Genomic DNA, 20432 nt, shown 5'->3' on the forward strand with positions numbered 1-20432 from the left:
TAGTTTTGGCAAGTCGGTTAGGACATCTACTTTGTGCATGACACAAGTAATTATTCCAACAACTGTTTACAGACAGATTAATTTCACTTATAATTCACTTTATCACAATTCCAGTGGATCAGAAGTTTACATACACTAAGTTGACTGTGCCTTTAAACAGCTTGGAAAATTCCAGAAAATAATGTCATGGCTTTTGAAACTTCTGATAGGCTAATTGACATCATTTGAGTCAATTGGAGGTGTACATGTGGATGTATTTCAAGGCCTACCTCAGTGCCTCTTTGCTTGACATCATGGGAAAATCAAAAGAAATCAGCCAAGACCTCAGAAAAACAATTGTAGACCTCCACAAGTCTGGTTCATCCTTGGGAGCAATTTCAAAACGCCTGAAGGTAGCATGTTCATCTGTACAAACAATAATATGCAAGTGGGACCACACAGTCGTCATACCGCTCAGGAAGGAGACGCGTTCTGTCTCCTAGAGTACTTTGGTGGGAAAAGTGCAATCCCAGAACAAAAGCAAAGGACCATGTGAAGATGCTGAAGGAAACAGGTACAAAAGTATCTATATCCACAGTAAAACGAGTCCCATATCTACATAACCTGAAAGGCCGCTCAGCAAAGAAGAAGCCACTCCTCAAAAACCGCCATAAAAAAGCCAGACTACGGTTTGCAACTGCACATGGGGACAAATATTGTCATTTTTGGAGATATGTCCTCTGGTCTGATGAAACAAAAATAGAACTGTTTGGCCATAATGGCCATCGTTATGTTTAGAGGAAAAAGGGGTAGCTTGCAAGCGAAGGACACCATCCCAACCATGAAGCATGGGGGTGGCAGCATCAAACATGGGGGTGCTTTGCTGCAGGAGGGGCTGGTGCACTTCACAAAATAGATGGCATCATGAGGAAGTAAAATTATGTGGATATATTGAAGCAACATCTTAATACATTAGTCAGGAAGTTAAAGCTTGGTTGCAAATGGGTCTTCCAAATGGACAATGGCCCCAAGCATAACTTCCAATGTTATGGCTTAAGGACAACAAAGTTCATGTATTGGAGAGGTCATCACAAAGCCATGACCCCAATCCTCTAGAACATTTGTGGGCAGAACTAAAACAGGTGTGTGCGAGCAAGGAGGCCTACAAACCTGACTCAGTTACACCAGCTCTGCCAGGAGGAATGAGCCAAAATTCACCCAACTTATTGTGGGAAGCTTGTGGAAGGCTACCTGAAACTTTTGACCCAAGGTAACAATTTAAAGGCAATGCTGCCAAATGCTAATTGAGTGATGTAAACTTCTGACCCACTGGGAATGTGAAGAAAGAATGCAAAGCTGAAATAATTATTCTCTCTACTATTATTCTGACATTTCACATTCTTAAAATAAAGTGGTGATCCTAACTGACCTAAGACAGGGAATTTTGGCTAGGATTAAATGTCAGGAATTATGAAAAACTGAGTTTAAATGTATTTGACTAAGGTGTATGTAAACTTCCGACTTCAACTGTATGTGACCAACAGCTGTAACGATGTATTTGAGAGAGAAGTGCTCATTGGGCAAATGTATTTGTGTTTTCAATAAACATTTGGAGACTAAATGTAGTTTACAACCCTTTCTGTTTTGCCTTATAGTTGCGCACAGGTCGGTTTGGTTGCTAAACAAATCAACCCTTCTATTGGAACAAGAGAATGGACTTCTCCTTCCATCCCTGCGTATAACTATGGCTCTAACAACACTCCAAACTGCACAAACATCACACATATTTTATGAAATCAATCATGGTAATCAACTGTAACAGTTCATAAATGCTGTAAGATCTGTAGGAACGTATTTGCAATTTTAGTGTTGTTCATTCATGAATAGTTGGGACAAGATTAGATGTAATAATACAACTAGTTTGAAGACTTAATTAGCTGGCCTAAACACCTTAAAATGTGTCCCTGGATATCTAAGATGATAAAGGTTTTGTATTTTGCTCTTTCTGGTGTTAATATGCCCGTTATGTACATTGTTGTTGATATTTCGTTAGGTGAAACACATTTCAGTTAACTCAGTGGCAGAGATGTACAGTATTACTAGATGCCATTTTCTTTCGTTCTGTTAAAACATGTTTAAATGTATGACTATAGGACAGCATGTCATGGACATGTTATTGGATTTCTTTTGCAGCATTATTTTTGTAATTTTGCAATTTCAGTTAGTACGCGTCTGTTAATTCCATGAAGGATTAGACAAGTCAATAAAACATCATTATAAACTCAAGCTTCGGCCTCTTATCTTTTTAAAAATCCCAGACATTTCTGGAAAAATCTGAAAATGTATACTGCTACAACGAAAATACTTTTATTCTAACTTTGACACAAAAATTCTAAAATAGCATGGGACATGTATTGTAGAAACCAAGGATGGAATGACACCATCACATAATTCAGATTTATGACATTTCACATGCTATCTGCAATGGTAAAATACAAATATAGACAATACAAAACATTGATCAAGTCCCAGACAATATAACAATGCTGGAAACAAAAAGGAGAAGGGGCTAAAAAGACAAAGGTGTTCACGAGGAAAACAGGCAGACTTGTTTTCTGAAGAACATTTAGGGCTGGCTTCCAGGACACTGATTAAGCCTAGTCCGAGACTAAAACGCATGTTTAGTAGAGACTTTTCAATCTCCAGTCCTAGGGCCAATCTGTCCCCAGTATCTGTGATTCCTCTTCTTGAACTTCTCGCAGTGGTAGTTATCAGTGGCCTTCTCGTTGTTGGACCTCTTGCGATGTTTGGGTGGTTCCACAGCTGGGACAGACGAGTGCAGATTGACAGTTGGCTTCTCTAATAGGTCAAAATATGTCAGCTAAAAATATAAACATCTCTTCATTTCAGAAATACTGTGTTATCCTATCTGTGTCAGCAGTTGATTCTCTCAAAACGGTGTGTGAATGTTTATATAGAGTACCAGTTAAAAGTTTGGAAAAACACCTAATCATTCCAAGGTTTTTCATTATTTAAATGTTTTGTCTACATTGTAGAATAATAGTGAAGACATCAAAACTATGGAATAACACATATGGAATCATATAGTAACCAAAAAAGTGTTAAACAAATCTAAATATATTTTATATATTCGAGATTCTTCAAAGTAGCCACCCTTTGCCTTGATGACAGCTTTGCACACTCTTGGCATTCTCTCAACCAGCTTCATGAGGTAGTCACCTGGAATGCATTTCAATTAACAGGTGTGCCTTGTTAATTTGTGGAATTTCTTCCCTTAATGCGTTTGAGCCAATCAGTTGTGTTGTGACAAGGTAGGGGTGGTATACAATAAATAGCCCTATTTGGTAAAAGACAAAGTCCATGTTATGGCAAGAACAGCTCAAATAAGCAAAGAGAAACAACAGTCCATCATTACTTTAAGACATGAAGGTCAGTCAATCAGGAAAAGTACAAGAACTTTGTAATATTCTTCAAGTCCAGACGCAAAAACCATCAAGCGCTATGATGAAACTGGCTATCATGAGGACCGCCACAGGAAAGGAAGACTGTACTGACCTCGCTTTCTGGATGATAGTGGGGTGAACAGGCAGTGGCTCTAGTGGTTGTCGTCCTTTATGATCTTTTTGGCCTTCCTGTGACAGGTGATGTAGGTGTCCTGGAGGGCAGGTAGTTTTCCCCGGTTATGCGTTGGGCAGACCGCACCACCCTCTGGAGAGCCCTGTGGTTGTGGGCGGTGTAGTTGCCGTAACAGGTGGTGATACAGCCCGACAGGATGATCTCAATTGTGCATCTGTAAAAGTTTGTGAGGGTTTAGGTGCTGTTAAACCTTTTTCACCACACTTTGTCTCTATACTGACGTTTTGCCTGTTTGATTGCCTTGTGGAGGGAATAACTACACGGTTTGTATTCTGCCATATTCCCAGTCTTCTTGCCATGTTTATAGTTGTAGTCGGAAGTTTACATACACTTGGGTTGGAGTCATTAAAACTTGTTTTTCAACCACTTCACAAATGTATTGTTAACAAACTATAGTTTTTGCAAGTCGGTTAGGACATCTACTTTGTGCATGACACAAGTCATTTTTCCAACAATTGTTTACAGAGAGATTATTTCACTTATAATTCACTGTATCACAATTCCAGTGGGTCAGGAGTTTACATACACTAAGTTGACTGTGTCTTTAAATAGCTTGGAAAATACCACAAAATGATGTCATGGCTTTTGAAGCTTCTGATAGGCTAACTGATATAATTTGAGTCAATTGGAGGTGTACCTGTGGATGTATTTCAAGGCCTACCTTCAAACTCAATGCCTCTTTGCTTGACATCATGGGAAAGTCAAAAGAAATCAGCCAAGACCTCAGAAAAAAAATTGTAGACCTCCACAAGTCTGCTTCATCCATCCTTGGGAGCAATTTCCAAAATACTGAAGGTACCGTCATACCGTTCAGGAAAGAGACGCGTTCTGTCTCCTAGAGATGAACGTACTTTAGTGGGAAAAGTGCAAATCAATCCCAGAACAACAGCAAAGGACCTTATGAAGATGCTGGAGAAAACAGGTACAAAAGTATCTATATCCACAGTAAAACGAGTCCTATATCGACATAACCTGAAAGGCCGCTCAGCAAGGAAGAAGCCACTGCTCCAAAACCGCCATAAAAAAGCCAGACTATGGTTTGCAACTGCACATGGGGACAAAGATCGTACTTTTTTGAGAAATGTCCTCTGGTCTGATGAAACAAAAATAGAACTGTTTGGCCATAATGTCCATCGTTTTGTTTGGAGGAAAAAGGGGGAGGCTTGCAAGCCGAAGAACACCATCCCAACCGTGAAGAACGGGGGTGGCAGCATCATGTTGTGGAGGGACTGGTGCACTTCACAAAATAGATAACATCGTGAGGAACGAAAATGATGTGGATATATTGAACCAACATCTCAAGACATCAGTCAGGAAGTTAAAGCTTGGTCGCAAATGGGTCTTCCAAATGGACAATGACCCCAAGCATAGTTCCAAAGTTGTGGCAAAATGGCTTACGGACAACAATGTCAAGGTATTGGAGTGGCCATCACAGTTTTGTGTGAATGCTGCCATCTATCCACAGTTTCTGGTTAGGATAGGATTTAATAGTCACAGTGGGTACATCTCCTATACACTTCCTGATAAACTCAGTCACCGTATCCGTATATTGGCCAATGTTATTTTTGGAGGCTGCCAGGAACATATCCTTGTCCACGTGATACAAAACAATCTTGAAGAGTTGATTCCGATTGGTTAGACCAGCATTGAATAGTTCTTAGCACAGGTACGTACTACAGTCAACGTGTTGATAGAACTTCGGCAGACTTTTTCACAGATTTGCTTTTTTTAAATCCCCAGCTACAATCAATAGGATATGTGGTTTCCAGTTTGCATAAGGTCCAGTGTAGTTCTTTTAGGGCCGTTGGGGTATCGGCTTGAGGGGGGATATACACGGCTGTGACTATAACCAAAGATTAATTCTCTTGGGAGGTAATACATCGGCATTTGATTGTGAGTTATTCTAGGTCGGGTGAACAAAAGGCCTTGAGTTCCTGTATGTTATCACAATCACACCATGAGTCGTTAATCATGAAACATGCAACCCCGCCCTTCTTCTTCCCGGAGAGATAATTATTACTGTATGCGCGATGAACTGAGAACCCAACTGGCTAGACGGACTAGTATATCCCGAGAGAGCCAAGGGCTATTTGGCCTCCTCCGTAAAGATGATGTTCTTTATCTGAGGAATAAAGAAATAAACAATGCTCTTTATCCAAGCCGTGGGGGATCAAACAAATCCAATCAAATCTGTCACATACACATGGTTAGCAGATGTTAATGCGAGTGTAGCGAAATGCTTGTGCTTCTAGTTCCGACAATGCAGTAATAACCAACAAGTAATCTAACTAACAATTCCAAAACTACTATCTTATACACAGTGTAAGGGGATAAAGAATATGTACATAAGGATTATGAATGAGTGATGGTACAGAGCAGCATAGGCAAGATACAGTAGATGGTATCGAGTACAGTATATACATATGAGATGAGTATGTAAACAAAGTGGCATAGTTAAAGTGGCTAGTGATACATGTATTACATAAAGATGCAGTAGATGATAGAGTACAGTATATACGAACACATATGAGATGAATAATGTAGTGTATGTAAACATTATATTAGGTAGCATTGTTTAAAGTGGCTCATGATATATTTGACATTTTCCATCAATTCCCATTATTAAAGTGGCTGGAGTTGTGTCAGTGTCAGTGTGTTGGCAGCAGCCACTCAATGTTAGTGGTGGCTGTTTAACAGTCTGATGGCCTTGAGATAGAAGCTGTTTTTCAGTCTCTTGGTCCCTGTTTTGATGCACCTGTACTGACCTCGCCTTCTGGATGATAACGGGGTGAACAGGCAGTGGCTCGGGTGGTTGATGTCCTTGATGATCTTTATGCCCTTCCTGTAACATCGGGTGGTGTAGGTGTCCTGGAGGGCAGGTAGTTTGCCCCCGGTGATGCGTTGTGCAGACCTCACTACCCTCTGGAGAGCCTTACGGTTGTGGGCGGAGCAGTTGCCATACCAGGCGGTGATACAGCCTGCCAGGATGCTCTCGATTGTGCATCTGTAGAAGTTTGTGAGTGCTTTTGGTGACAAGCCGAATTTCTTCAGCCTCCTGAGGTTGAAGAGGCGCTGCTGCGCCTTCTTCACGATGCTGTCTGTGTGGGTGGACCAATTCAGTTTGTCTGTGATGTGTATGCCGAGGAACTTAAAACTTGCTACCCTCTCCACTACTGTTCCATCGATGTGGATAGGGGGGTGTTCCCTCTGCTGTTTCCTGAAGTCCACAATCATCTCCTTAGTTTTGTTGACGTTGAGTGTGAGGTTATTTTCCTGACACCACACTCCGAGGGCCCTCACCTCCTCCCTGTAGGCCGTCTCGTCGTTGTTGGTAATCAAGCCTACCACTGTTGTGTCGTCCGCAAACTTGATGATTGAGTTGGAGGCGTGCGTGGCCACGCAGTCGTGGGTGAACAGGGAGTACAGGAGAGGGCTCAGAACGCACCCTTGTGGGGCCCCAGTGTTGAGGATCAGCGGGGTGGAGATGTTGTTGCCTACCCTCACCACCTGGGGGCGGCCCGTCAGGAAGTCCAGTACCCAGTTGCACAGGGTGGGGTCGAGACCCAGGGTCTCGAGCTTGATGTCGAGCTTGGAGGGTACTATGGTGTTGAATGCCGAGCTGTAGTCGATGAACAGCATTCTCACATAGGTATTCCTCTTGTCCAGATGGGTTAGGGCAGTGTGGTTGAGATTGCATCGTCTGTGGACCTATTTGGGCGGTAAGCAAATTGGAGTGGGTCTAGGGTGTCAGGTAGGGTGGAGGTGATATGGTCCTTGACTAGTCTCTCAAAGCACTTCATGATGACGGAAGTGAGTGCTACGGGGCGGTAGTCGTTTAGCTCAGTTACCTTAGCTTTCTTGGGAACAGGAACAATGGTGGCCCTCTTGAAGCATGTGGGAACAGCAGACTGGTATAGGGATTGATTGAATATGTCCGTAAACACACAAAAACACACACAAACAAGATTAAGCTTAAAGATAGTAAAAGAGATCAACAAACACCAAAGCTGTTGTGGTTTTCAGTCACTGGATTTGTTGCAGTAAGATTATTGCTGACATTAATACAGTTTCAACAAGTGAAAAAGAAAAACTACACCAAGCTCCAAAATCTGGGCACTACCACAGCCGTAGAAACATTTTGAGACAACTCACTAAATGCCTAGGTCAACCCCGGGGATCCCATTTAGCATTTTATTGGACAACATCGCCTGTCTCCTTGGTCCGGATGTTCTCCGGCAACTCGTACAGGAGGTCTTCTGTGTTCCTTCAACTTTCTGTTCCTCCACTACCGCCAAGCCCTTCTTCGGCTATGTCTCAATGTACTTCATCCTAGCCAGGAGGACATGGGGAGAGAAAATGCAAAAATATATAGCTTCCAGATATAGAACTTCAAAATTCTGACCAGTAGAGAAAATAGAAAAATACAGAACTTTGAATATATGTAACCTTAAAATTGTGACAGGTAGAGAACATTATAAAAATGTATAGCTTCCTATTGTGCCTAATTCAACCAAGGATGATTGTAGACTATAGAACTAGGAATTAGAATACTAGAATGGACATGATGAACCTTCTTATGATGGCATAATAGACAGCCATTTTGGTCAGGGAGTTGGTCAACCATGGTTTGCCAGTGTTGTGATAAGATATTGTGTAAAATTAGGAATATGAAGAATTGACCTGCACTGTTTGTTTGCTAGCTAGCTAGCCAGTTATACAGGAATGATGCTATAAATGTTTCAAATTAACTGCCAATATGCCAACATTATATTCAAACAATGCAGTCAATCCACAGCCAGACACTGGCTGAAATCAGCTGAAGATTGGATTTACACAAGTTGTAAGTGTAACAAGTACCGCTATTGTATCATATAACAGCACTCCAATAGCACATTCCAAGAAAATAACAATTTAGATATTTATGGTATGTTTACATATATTATAGAGGATATTTATACAGAAAATGGGTATGAAACCTATATAAACTGTATTTATAATTTTTGACAATTCTAGGTTGACAATAAATCCATTACACAATTTCTGATATCACATGCCTTACTTTTATTTTCCGCATTAAGTAAAATCAGGATTATGCTATTAATTCCAATAAGACTGGTTTGGATTTCTTCCTGACCAATATGGCTGCCATTTCATCCCATTCTGGAACTTTGAGAGTTTATGACATAGTCCCTCTAGTAATTTATCCTAATATTGGGCGCATTTGAGTGGCTAAAGCAACCAACTAGACCAAAGAGGAGTGAAGTCGGAGGTAAATCTGCAATTGACAAAAGTCGGACACAAATGCCTTTTTTCCAACAGAAAAGCTCAGATCAACATGGCAGTGTTACAATTGTTTATAATAGGGTTTCTTTATAATGTCTAAAAAAAACAATTATCCAACACCCATTCACAAACTGAAATTATGTGTGTACATTATACAAGCAATTCGTGAGAGAGAGCCTCAATCTCATGTATTTATTCACGGTAGGCTACACATGGTTCTCGTTTCAATCCAGGGATGGTGTTACGGACGGGCCAGGCTACCGGATCTCCTTACCCGTCCAAATAAGATACTGAAATATTTATCATTTATTTGACCGAGACAGAAAGAAGCATCAATCTCTGTTAAAACATCCGAGCGAGCGAAACAGCGCCCCACTGTCTCGTTATGTGTAGCCCATGTATCTGATGCTGTCTGGACCAAAAGAGTATGACATGTCATACTATTTATGGCCAGACCGCACCCGATACATGGGCTACACATTGAGTTGCGCTGTTTCGCCCGCTCGGATGCTTTCTCCAGTGACATAGTTTCAGCAGAGAGGAAGAGGCGAAGCGAGAGGGCTCACTCTCGCCAAAATCTGTCCAGAATAAGACAATGCGTTTTTATGGGCATAATATGCTAACCTAAGCTTGTTGCCTGCCTTCCGGCCTTTGAGACAAAACTCTCATTGTTAGGGTAGAGACATGAGCATCTTGTCATTATATACAGATCTCTGGTTTCACCCTTTTGCGAATTGTAGATTAAAGTTGGCGGGTGCACAGTTAGGATGCTGGATTGCCCTAAATTAAATGGATGTTTCGCCAAAATAATATAATTACTCCTGTCTAAATAAAATAATAAAAAGTACTTCACCAGGAGCATGACTTAGCCACAGAGGATCATTAGCCTATGCCTATTTGGGAAGCACGTAATTTGGGTAGTGCGCGTGGCAATAGGTCTAGCTGATTGAGTTGCGTCTGTCAGTGAAAAGCGTCTAAAATATGTGTGAAGATATGTGTCTTGAGTATAATATAAAGTTGCATCAAGAAGAAGAGGGGGATATGCTGCGTCTTAAGAAGAAGAGAGGAGGGGTTATGGTGCGTAATGTATGATTTCTGATTGTCTTAACTCACCACTTACACCACTAATAAAATTCGCTTCATTTTTTCTTCACTTCACACAAATCAACGAAGTCTGTTTTTTTTATCCATTGCGAATGGATGTATTTGAAAAATCTTTCCAACACTCCAGTTAAGGTGACCACATTTAAAATACCCAAATGCGGGACAACAGGAGGATTTTGCAGGACAGTGTTGCCTACATGACGATTTTTTGGGGGACATCACTATGGCCTTCATGTATTTTGTTTCAATCCATGCACATTCTTTTGGTTGAGTTTTGGCCTAATATTTGTTTATGTTATGCAGAATACTAATTAATTATTGTGATCTTCCAAGACATTGATTCAGCTTTGATCTAAATTTGACTAAACAAGCATCATTGTGAGAAGTGGCGGAGCAACACCCAAGTGTGCTCCTATACAGAACGAAGCGCACCTATAAGCTTGTGCTTTGCCTTGCGCAAAATTTGTTGGTGCAGAAACGAGAGACCACATGTGGCTGTTTGATGAAAATCAGGGAATATTTTGCCAATGAAACATTTCTGGTTGGTCTCAAGGAATGTAAAACAGTTAGGGAGACTTTTAAAATGGGATTGAGTGAAGTAGCAGCAAATATGTTGAATGAGCAACTAATGAGCACGGAGAGCCTCACAAATTACCTTATATTTCAGTCTAATATGGCTATTTAGGCCAACTGACTTTTGTTGCTCTGTCTGAAGCACATTTGTTGAAAGTTGTTAGAACTAACGCTTCGAACACACCGACAGCGTTTATGCATTTTGGTACACCACAATTACATTCATTTCCAATGAAACGCTGCGTTTACCTTACAACATTGTGTTACAGTGCGTTCGGTGTGGTTGTATTTATCGAACGCATATGTTAACGTATACGTCGAACTGTATGCGTAGACGGCTTTACAGAAATGTTAGCAGAAGGTTTTGTGTATGCAACTTTTGTACACTACATATCGAGATGATGCTGCATACTATTTTTCACAAAAACAGGAACTAACTGTCCTCCCTAAATTCTGGATATTGGCCTACGATCTCCTTGTCAACAACGATATAGGGACCTACTGTATATATTTTCATACACGCAATGGGACTGCAAGAGACAAGTTGGAATGTCTGACTGAAATATGGGACAAATCATGCTTTTTTTCTAAATTAGTGGTTTGAATTTGTTGATAAAATATGGGACATGATTGTTTGGTTTTGGGATGCAGGTCAAAGGGCCAAAAGAGGACTGTCCTGCACAATCCGGGACATGTGGTCACCCTAACTCCAGGCCTCTATAATCACCAATCCTCTGTGTGAAAGAGCAAAATATCATGATCTGATGATCCCATATATCCAGTAGAAACCTCGTAAAAACAGCTATTTGTCCCAGATTTGGCTAGTTTATACAATGTTGCAAGTTCGCTAGCAACAGCTTTGGGCTGGACCCATGATACAATGTTACACTTCACTAGCAATAGCTCAAGTCAAGACAGATAGAAAGGGAGACAGAGTAGAGAGACGAATGTGATTGAATTAAGAAATGTAATCAGGATATGTTCTACTGTTTTTATTTGTCGGCTTTAGGCCTACGTATTTTTACTTGATGATGGAAGTTATAGGCCTACTGCTGCATTGGCTATCTCTGAGTCCTATGCTCTCATTTCTTTAGCCGCCAATGGATCACAGTGTGTATCAATGTGTCTGTTCATATGGCTTGTGCTCTAGCCATTGTTGAATTTTTACTTTTAGATCATAATTTTACTTCAGATTTTTATGATTAACCATGTGACAATGATTTTGAGAAACTCAAACATTATTATTGAAAGGAAACTGTTGAAGATAGGATGTTGAAGACAGGAAGACAGGATGCACCTGCTAAAATCGGTTTCCTATTGAACATACTTCTTTCCAAAATAAATATTATAGTTTCATTACATTTTAGGGAATCTGAGGAGAAAATAGAAATGTATTTTGACTTTCAAAAATTAAGTGAATATTTAATCATTATGAAACCTGTGCCGGTGGACAAATATTTTGATGTGGGGCGCCGTCCTCAAACAATCGCATGGCATGTTTTCGCTGTAATAGCTACTGTAAATCGGACAGTGCAGTTATATTAACAATAATTTAAGCTTTCAGCCGATATAAGACCCTTATATATACCTAAATGTTTAAAATCTATAATAATTATGATTATTTATTTGAATTGCGCGCCCTCCAGTTTCACCGGATGTTGTCCCACGCCGTGTTATTCAGAGGGGCGTTCGACTACGCTCCCATTGGCTAGCTAGCATTATCTCACTCACAGGCTATCAGCGAAGAGACAGTGGCTTTAACAATTAGAATTAACAATTGGAAAATGTAATTTAACAATTAGCTGACTACCGTAATGCAGGCCTATTTTATTATCATGTTTGAAAATAAACACATGGGCAAATGTTACCAGAGTTTCAATGAGTTGTAAAAATGTCTCAGAACTCTGCTGAATTCCCTCAATTGAAGGTCAGCTAAGTTTACTACTAGCTACTTAACGTTACTAGCTCTGGTTTTGAAATTGTTATATTATCATTGGTAGTCTATTATCAGGTTAAAGCATATGCTTATTATTCATAATATCTCAAGTATTTATTAGCTAATCATTCAGTCGAATACGCTATGCTACAGCCATTGAATCTGTCTGAGCATTAAGGGATGTTATTGGCTAGCTCTGTCCACGAGATAATGTTATTATATTTTACAATCTTGAAATACAAGGGCAAATGTTAGGGATAGGGGGCAGCATTTTCACATTCGGATGAAAAGCGTATAAAAGCGGATGAAAAGCGTTATCAGTAGTATTGGATAGAAAACACTCTGACGTTTCTAAAACTGTTTGAATGATGTCTGTGAGTATAACAGAACTCATATGGCAGGCGAAAACCTGAGAAAAATCCAACCAGGAAGTGGGAAATCTGATTTGCCTATCGAATATACAGTGTCTATGGGGTCATATTGAACTTCCTAAGGCTTTCACTAGATGTCAACAGTCTTTAGAACCTTGTTTTAGGCTACTGTGAAGGGTGGGAGAATGAGAGCTGTTTGATTAAGGGGTCTGGCTGAAGGCCATGAGCTGATCCATTGCATTTCTAAAGACAAAGGAATTGTCTGGTTGGAAAATTATTGAAGATTTATGTTAAAAACATCCTAAAGATTGATTCTATACATCGTTTGACATGTTTCTACGAACTGTTATATAACTTTTTGGACTTTTCGTCTGAACTTTGACCTGGACTTGCCCGCACCTCATGAGTTTGGATTTGTGAGCTAAACGCCCCCAACAAAAGGAGGTATTTGGACATAAATGACGGACTTTATTGAACAAAACAAACATTTATTGTGGAACTGGGATTCCTGGGAGTGCATTCTGATGAAGATCATCAAAGGTAAGTGAATATTTATAACGTTATTTCTGACTGTTACTGACTCCACAACATGGCGGGTATCTGTATTGTGTCTGAGCACTGTACTCAGATTATTGCATGGTTTGCTTTTGCTGTAAAGCTTTTTTGAAATCTGACACAGCGGTTGCATTTAGGGAGAAGTATATCTATAATTCTGTGCATAACACTTGTATCTTTTATCAAAGCTTATGATGAGTATTTCTGTAAACTGATGTGGCACAGGAAAAATTGTACATTTCTAACATTTATGGTAGAGATTTAATTAATATAACTATAAACTATGCACATTATGATTTTCATTAATACGCGATGCAGGTGTAACAGTATAACTTTAGACCGTCCCCTCGACCATACCCGGGCGCGAACCAGGGACCCTCTGCACACATCAACAACAGTCACCCACGAAGCATCGTTACCCATCGCTCCACAACAGCCGCGGCCCTTGCAGAGCAAGGGGAACCACTACTTCAAGGTCTCAGAGCAAGTGACGTCACCGATTAAAATGCTATTTAGCGCGCACCACCGCTAACTAGCTAGCCGTTTCACATCCGTTACACAGGCGTCAGTAGCGCTTTGAACACACCGACTGTGTTTTTGCGTTTTGGTACACAAGAAGAACATTATTTTGGAATGCTGCGTTTGCCTTGCAGCATTGCGTTGCAGAGGCAGTTGTAATTAATCGAACGTATGCATCAAATTGTATGCGCAGACTTCACAGAAAGTAGCAAAATGTGAATGTTGAATTTCTGTTGCACACATGTCCAGTAAAAAAAAAATTGGGATTACATAATAAAACAGTTTGATTGCATCATTTCTTTACATATTTAATTCATTTATTTGCCAAGTAGCATACATAACAATTTATTGTGAGAGCCTATAATACAATTTCCCTCCAAAATGCATAGTTTTGGAGGGAAATGCAATAATAAGTAGTCAAGAAAGCAAAGACTTGGCTCTTTCAACAATGAGACCAACGCTAAGGAAGGTGGTTTTGATCGCGCTGTTGGGCTGGGACCAGCCCTGTAACACGGAACCCAAACTGGTTGCGTGCATGCGCCATCGTGCATGCATTTATTTTGTCCCCCCACAACAAATGTGATTACGACACACAGGTTAAAATATCAAAACAAACTGAACCAATTACATTAATTTGGGGACAGGTTGAAAAGCATTAAACATTTATGTCAATTTAGCTAGCTAGCTTGCACTTGCTAGCTAATTTGTCCCATTGAGCTAGCTTGCTGTTGCTAACTCATTTGTCCTGGGATATAAACATTGAGTTGTTATTTTACCTGAAATGGACAAGGTCCTCTACTACGACAATTAATCCAAACATAAACCGGTCAACCGAATAATTTCTAGTCATCTCTCCTCCTTCTAGGCTTTTTCTTCTCTGGACTTTATATTGCAATTGGCAACGTTCATAAATTAGGTGCATTAATGCCACCGACCTCGTTTGTCTTTCAGTCACCCAGGTGGGTATAACCAATGAGGAGATGGCATGGGTATTTGCTTCTATAAACCAATGAGACAGGAGAGGCAGGACTTGCAACGTGATCTGCTTCACAAATAGAACTGAATTCTATTTTAGCGCTTGGCAACGCAGACATTCGTTGGCGTGCGTGATTTCTACATTTATTTTGCAACGCACGTGATGCTAGCGGTGTAGTCAGCCTGTAAAGCGTTGGTATCATGTCATGTCAGGTGGCACCGTTGCTTAGGCTTACATATGTCCCTTATCACCCCCCATAGCTCCTGTTCTTGCTGACATTGTGCATAACAACACTGACGTAAAACCAATCTGTACGACGGCAGCACCAGCAGCTAACAGTAGTACAATCACTAGTTAGACGTTAACTTACTGTTTGGCTATCTTTAACGGAAGTTTTCCCGTAAATGAACTGTTCTGACATCGCCTGGTGTTGGTAAATATAATTCCGGCAAAGCATGTATTTGTTGTCATCCTTAATATATGATGCTAGTCTGGAGAGGAAAACAGGGCCTTCAAAGTTTGCAACAGAGCTGTTATTTCGGTGGCTCTGTGGCCAAACCAAAGTGCAGAAAAATGTTGTCTCGTCTTTGATTTAATTCCGAAACAATATGCCTATGTTGGCTGATATGCGGTAGCTAGATGATGAATTAATTGATCATCAATTTCTAGAGTGCGCAAGGAATGTCAGGCAGTTCGCTACAGAGTTGACGTTCTATGACTTCAATCACTTTCTGACTTCACCCGTTTTGATTTGAACGAAATGTTTTTCATGCATGTTTGCCCGGCCATGGGAATAGTGGTCAGAAAGTTACTTTTTGGACCGGAATGCCAAAACATTCATGAGTTCGAGATGCTCAAAGTTGACCCAATTTGGTAACAACAGATTGTACACCAGCCCAATAATGGACTAAAGGAGACTGATTTTATTCCTTATAGTCCAAGGACCTTTTATAAAGCGAATTGGCTGGCAGTCAAATACTCCGTCTACAGTGAATCGATTCTCAAGTGCCAATTACCGTACGGTTCTAGAAACATAAAGGACACTATTTGCATCTTACATCAAAATAATTTCACAAATGCAAAATATACACTTATTGTATACTGTTTTAACACAGTTGCAGCCAATAGTATTTTTCAGCGACATCACTGTTGTTGCATTCCGTCTTCTGTTTACACACAGGTGTTCGAAGACACTAGATGAGTTTTGGGGGATATGTGTTGAATCCACTGTGCCTCCATCTTGGCACTCCCTCACCGCCTTAAAACAATATTTTGGAAGCTATAGCAATGCATTTATTAATGTCTACATCTGTTTTTTCCAAATGTATTATATTACAGACACCTTAATACATACTTTTAAATTATATTATGTGAGCTAAAAACGTAAAACTATCTAAAAACATCATTTCAAGTGTAATTTTTTATTTATTACTGATGTACATGTCATTTTGTCCTTAACATTTAATTGAAATACTGTTCCATTACTTCCAATAATTTCTATGGAGGACGGCTCATACTGGGAATGGGCATAATGGCCGACCGGTGGTGTCAAAGCCTCTCAATGGCCAATACATAGCATCTACAATCCCCGGGTTTATATACAGCATTGGATAAACAAAGACTTTTGGTGTCCATTACAGGAAAGCCCCATACGAACCGCCGACATACATTTGTTTCATCTAACATGTTCTTGGCTATACTCGATTCGGAGAAAAAAAAAGGAGCTTAGAAATGTCAGTTTCCAGTTGCAGGTGGTTCGACAAAAAACAAATTCATAAAGATATTCAATCCATGTTTTGTGTTAAACGACTAGTTCCTGCAAAGAGAATGGGAAATGTGCGGCAGCTAAGATGGCGAGAACCTCCTCGCTCGGAACAAAACATGGATTTCATATCTTTCTGGTTGAGTTTTAGTTTAATAACAAACTGTTGAGTTTGATATCATTTGAAAGTGTACAAACTATTCTATGTTTTCTTGAAATATATATATCTTTTTTGTTATTTAACCTTTGACATCAATTACCTTTTTTTTTTTTTACTCACAAATGTTGTATTTTACATCTGCTCAGGTGTTTGCGATGTGCTCGTCATCAGACATACTCTTGAATACAGGGTGGGTGTTATTTCAATCATTGAAATGTTATTCATAGATCGAACCTATCCCTTCAGACCACTGCAATTTAGCTGGTGCACCATTGACATTTACTCCCTGAAAGATAGCCGTCCATCCACCCACCATTGAATGTACACTTGAGTGTTAATGTCTATTAAATGATAGATATTTCAATAGGTTACCTATGGAAGATGATCAGTTTAATGTACAACAATGGATATTTCATTGCAAGTGAACATACTATTGATGTATGGACCTCCTATCTTTGTGGTACTATTTCAAAGATGACATTTAGTACATTTATCAGCCATATCCTCCCAGTACGCAAGAGTATGCTGTGTCTCAGCCGATGGCGGGCCCATCACACACCTCAGAAGCTGTAAATAGGTTCTAAGCTAAAACATATATGAAAATGAAAAAAATCGGAGTTCACACGTTTTTAGATAATTAACGTTAAAAGTTTTTTTTTTTTAATTACAATGTCAATCAGAAAATAGTTGGACAACCCTGTTTGTAAACTTTCAAATTATATATTTTCCAGTGATAACTTTGAGCACCTCAATCTCTTGAATGTTTTAGCATTCAGGTCCAAAATGTCCCTTTCTGACCACTTCTACCATGGGCAAACACGTATGGAAGGTTTCTTTCAAATGAAAAGGGGTGCAGTCAGAAAGTGATTGGAATCATATGGAACCACCCAACAGTGAATTGTTGCATTGTGCCATATCATTTCAAGTTCAAAGCTTTGTTTGAGTGAGTAGAGTAGCCGGCTAGCTAAATCAAAGAGCTTCATTGTTAGCTGAATTCCCTCCAATCATGAATCCTCCATACATTTTGTAATAGGTGACTTGCAGAGTTAGTAGACACACACCTTGATTGAAGTGTAACTGCTTGTAAACCCTTTGACTCTGTCAGCTTGCTTCCATTTCATGTTTTACCTGCCCATACAAAATGTCATAGATTAATACCTTTTTGTTTATTATTTGATCTTTAGAAGAAGTTTAATAGACATGAGTGACCAGGGGGACATTTGTCCCCACCTGAATTCCATAGGGGAGGTAACCAAGGAGGAGCTTCTGCAGAAATCCAAGGTGAGCATGAATGTTTCAAGAGAGTCAAGCTTCTGGAATATGTATGGAATGCAATTTGTGACAAGTCATGCGTGTCTTTTAGTTTTGAGTCACATCTACTAGATTTGCCTTCGCAAAAGGTCAACATTTTTTGAAGACATTCTGGTGGTCTGACAATCACATAGGAGATGGTGCTCTATGATAGTTTTTCAGCCTAGATTGTTGTCTAATACGGTTTGTTTGAAGACATTGTAGTGGTCTGACAATCACATAGGAGATGGTGCTCTATGATAGTTTTTCAGCCTAGATTGTTGTCTAATATGGTTTGTTTGAAGACATTGTGGTGGTCTGACAATCACATAGGAGATGGTGCTCTATGATAGTTTTTCAGCCTAGATTGTTGTCTAATACGGTTTGTTTTCTGTCCTGTTCTGAAGGGATCCTGCCAGTCATGTGGAGTGGGAGGTCCCAACCTCTGGGCCTGTCTGCAGGTAAACAGGGGTTTTCTGTAGGTCTGTTTTTCCTCAAAATATTTTGAAATAGATTCAAAGGGGCGGTAGCAGCGTAGCCTAGTGGTTAGAGCGTTGGACTAGTAACCGGAAGGTTGCGAGTTCAAACCCCCGAGCTGACACGGTACAAATCTGTCGTTCTGCCCCTGAACAGGCAGTTAACCCACTGTTCCCAGGCCGTCATTGAAAATAAGAATGTGTTCTTAACTGACTTGCCTGGTTAAATAAAGGTGAAATAAAAAAATTTAAAAGGCCATGACATAATTCTCAGGATGTGTTATTATGACACTTTTATAACACTCTTTCAGATGGATTTATACATATTTTAGTTTTTTCCCCATAAATGTTTATTTCTCATGTATTTACTTTATTTCTCTTGGTCAGAGCGAGTGTCAATATGTTGGCTGTGGAGAAACCTTTTCAGACCACAGCACACTACATGCACAGGTGAGTTTTTCACAGAGCTTTTTTCTTCCTTGGGTAGTGAGATATGCCATTTCTAGAAAGCATGCAACAACGTTTTTCTAAGCTTAGCGTGTGTGTGTGTGCTCATCCCCCAAGGCAAATAAACACAACCTGACGGTGAACCTGACCACTTTCAGGATCTGGTGCTATGTGTGTGAGAGGGAGGTGTTTCTGGAGCAGAGGCCTGCAGTTGTACCTGCTATGTCTGCCACACACACTCCCCACCACTGTAAAGCTAAGGAACACCAGGTACGCCATCGCACAAAGGTCAGCTGAATTATAGTCAACTATTCTATGTTTACGTGCCATTTGGGCTCTGGTCAAAAGTAGTGCACAATATAGGGAATAGGGCGCTATATGGGATGGGCCCTATATCAATATAGGGAATAGGGCGCTATATGGGATGGGCCCTATATCAATATAGGGAATAGGGCGCTATATGGGATGGGCCCTATATCAATATAGGGAATAGGGCGCTATATGGGATGGGCCCGATATCAAATATGGGTAACGCTACCATATCTCATTAGTAAACATGAATAAACTATTCATGATTACTGTATTATGCACTATATATAAAGCATTTATTTAATATAACGTTTTACTAAACTATTCTGTTTACAATTTACATTTGTGAGCTGAAATACAGCCTATGTTCTTTTAATTTATTGTGTAATTGGCTTTCCACAGGCAGACACTGATGTCATTATTTGTTGTTTTTAACAATTACTTACTTTCCCAGGATGCAGTTCATCAACCAGTGAGTCACCACCACCCGTTGAAAGCAGTCCCTATCGCGGTAGCCGAAGAAGAGTGGTCAGAGTCAGAGGAGGATGTGCTCAAACCCAGAGGTAACCTTCTCTCAACGTCATGGGATCTATTCAATAACAGTAAAAACCATAGTCCAGCATATCCACAGTTAAACTGATACCCTTAGCGTTACATCATTGTATTTTTTATCTTTATGGATGACACAATCATAGCTATCAAATATGATCTGCAGCTTAAATTAACATATTATGATACAAATGTAACATCAATCAGGCAAAAGACAGCTGTCAAGGTCTAGAACTCTGTAGAATTGGTTCTTTCATCCTTTGACAGGCTTTGCAGGTCTATTCCTTAGTGAATTATGCCAAGCCGATTTGGGCAGAGACCTCCCAAATGATCTGAGAGCCAGATGATCAGGGTTAGGAGAAATATAATTGTTTTTGAGCCTAAGAATAGGTACCAGACCAGGTACCAGATCCATTTAAGTAACGGTAATAGACTGAAGTTCACCATTAACTGACAGGGTCTGTGTCATGCATGTTCTCCAAATGT

The 20432-nt window shown here is 40.0% G+C and overlaps 1 protein-coding gene across 1 annotated transcript in view; it reads left to right on the forward strand.

Moving 5' to 3' along the window:
- The first annotated feature begins 15241 nt into the window (after positions 1-15241).
- The window catches only part of LOC124006822 (ubiquitin carboxyl-terminal hydrolase 20-like), a 36570-nt gene continuing 31379 nt past the window's right edge, over positions 15242-20432 (forward strand). Inside the window, exons 1-6 of the mRNA XM_046316999.1 lie at positions 15242-15386; positions 18060-18156; positions 18573-18626; positions 19029-19091; positions 19206-19358; positions 19852-19960. Of these exons, the coding sequence (XP_046172955.1) occupies positions 18076-18156; positions 18573-18626; positions 19029-19091; positions 19206-19358; positions 19852-19960 (460 nt within the window). The 5' untranslated portion in view covers positions 15242-15386; positions 18060-18075. The remainder of the gene's footprint in view (positions 15387-18059; positions 18157-18572; positions 18627-19028; positions 19092-19205; positions 19359-19851; positions 19961-20432) is intronic.

Source organism: Oncorhynchus gorbuscha, linkage group LG20, assembly GCF_021184085.1.
Source record: "Oncorhynchus gorbuscha isolate QuinsamMale2020 ecotype Even-year linkage group LG20, OgorEven_v1.0, whole genome shotgun sequence".
NCBI classification, from domain to species: domain Eukaryota; kingdom Metazoa; phylum Chordata; class Actinopteri; order Salmoniformes; family Salmonidae; genus Oncorhynchus; species Oncorhynchus gorbuscha.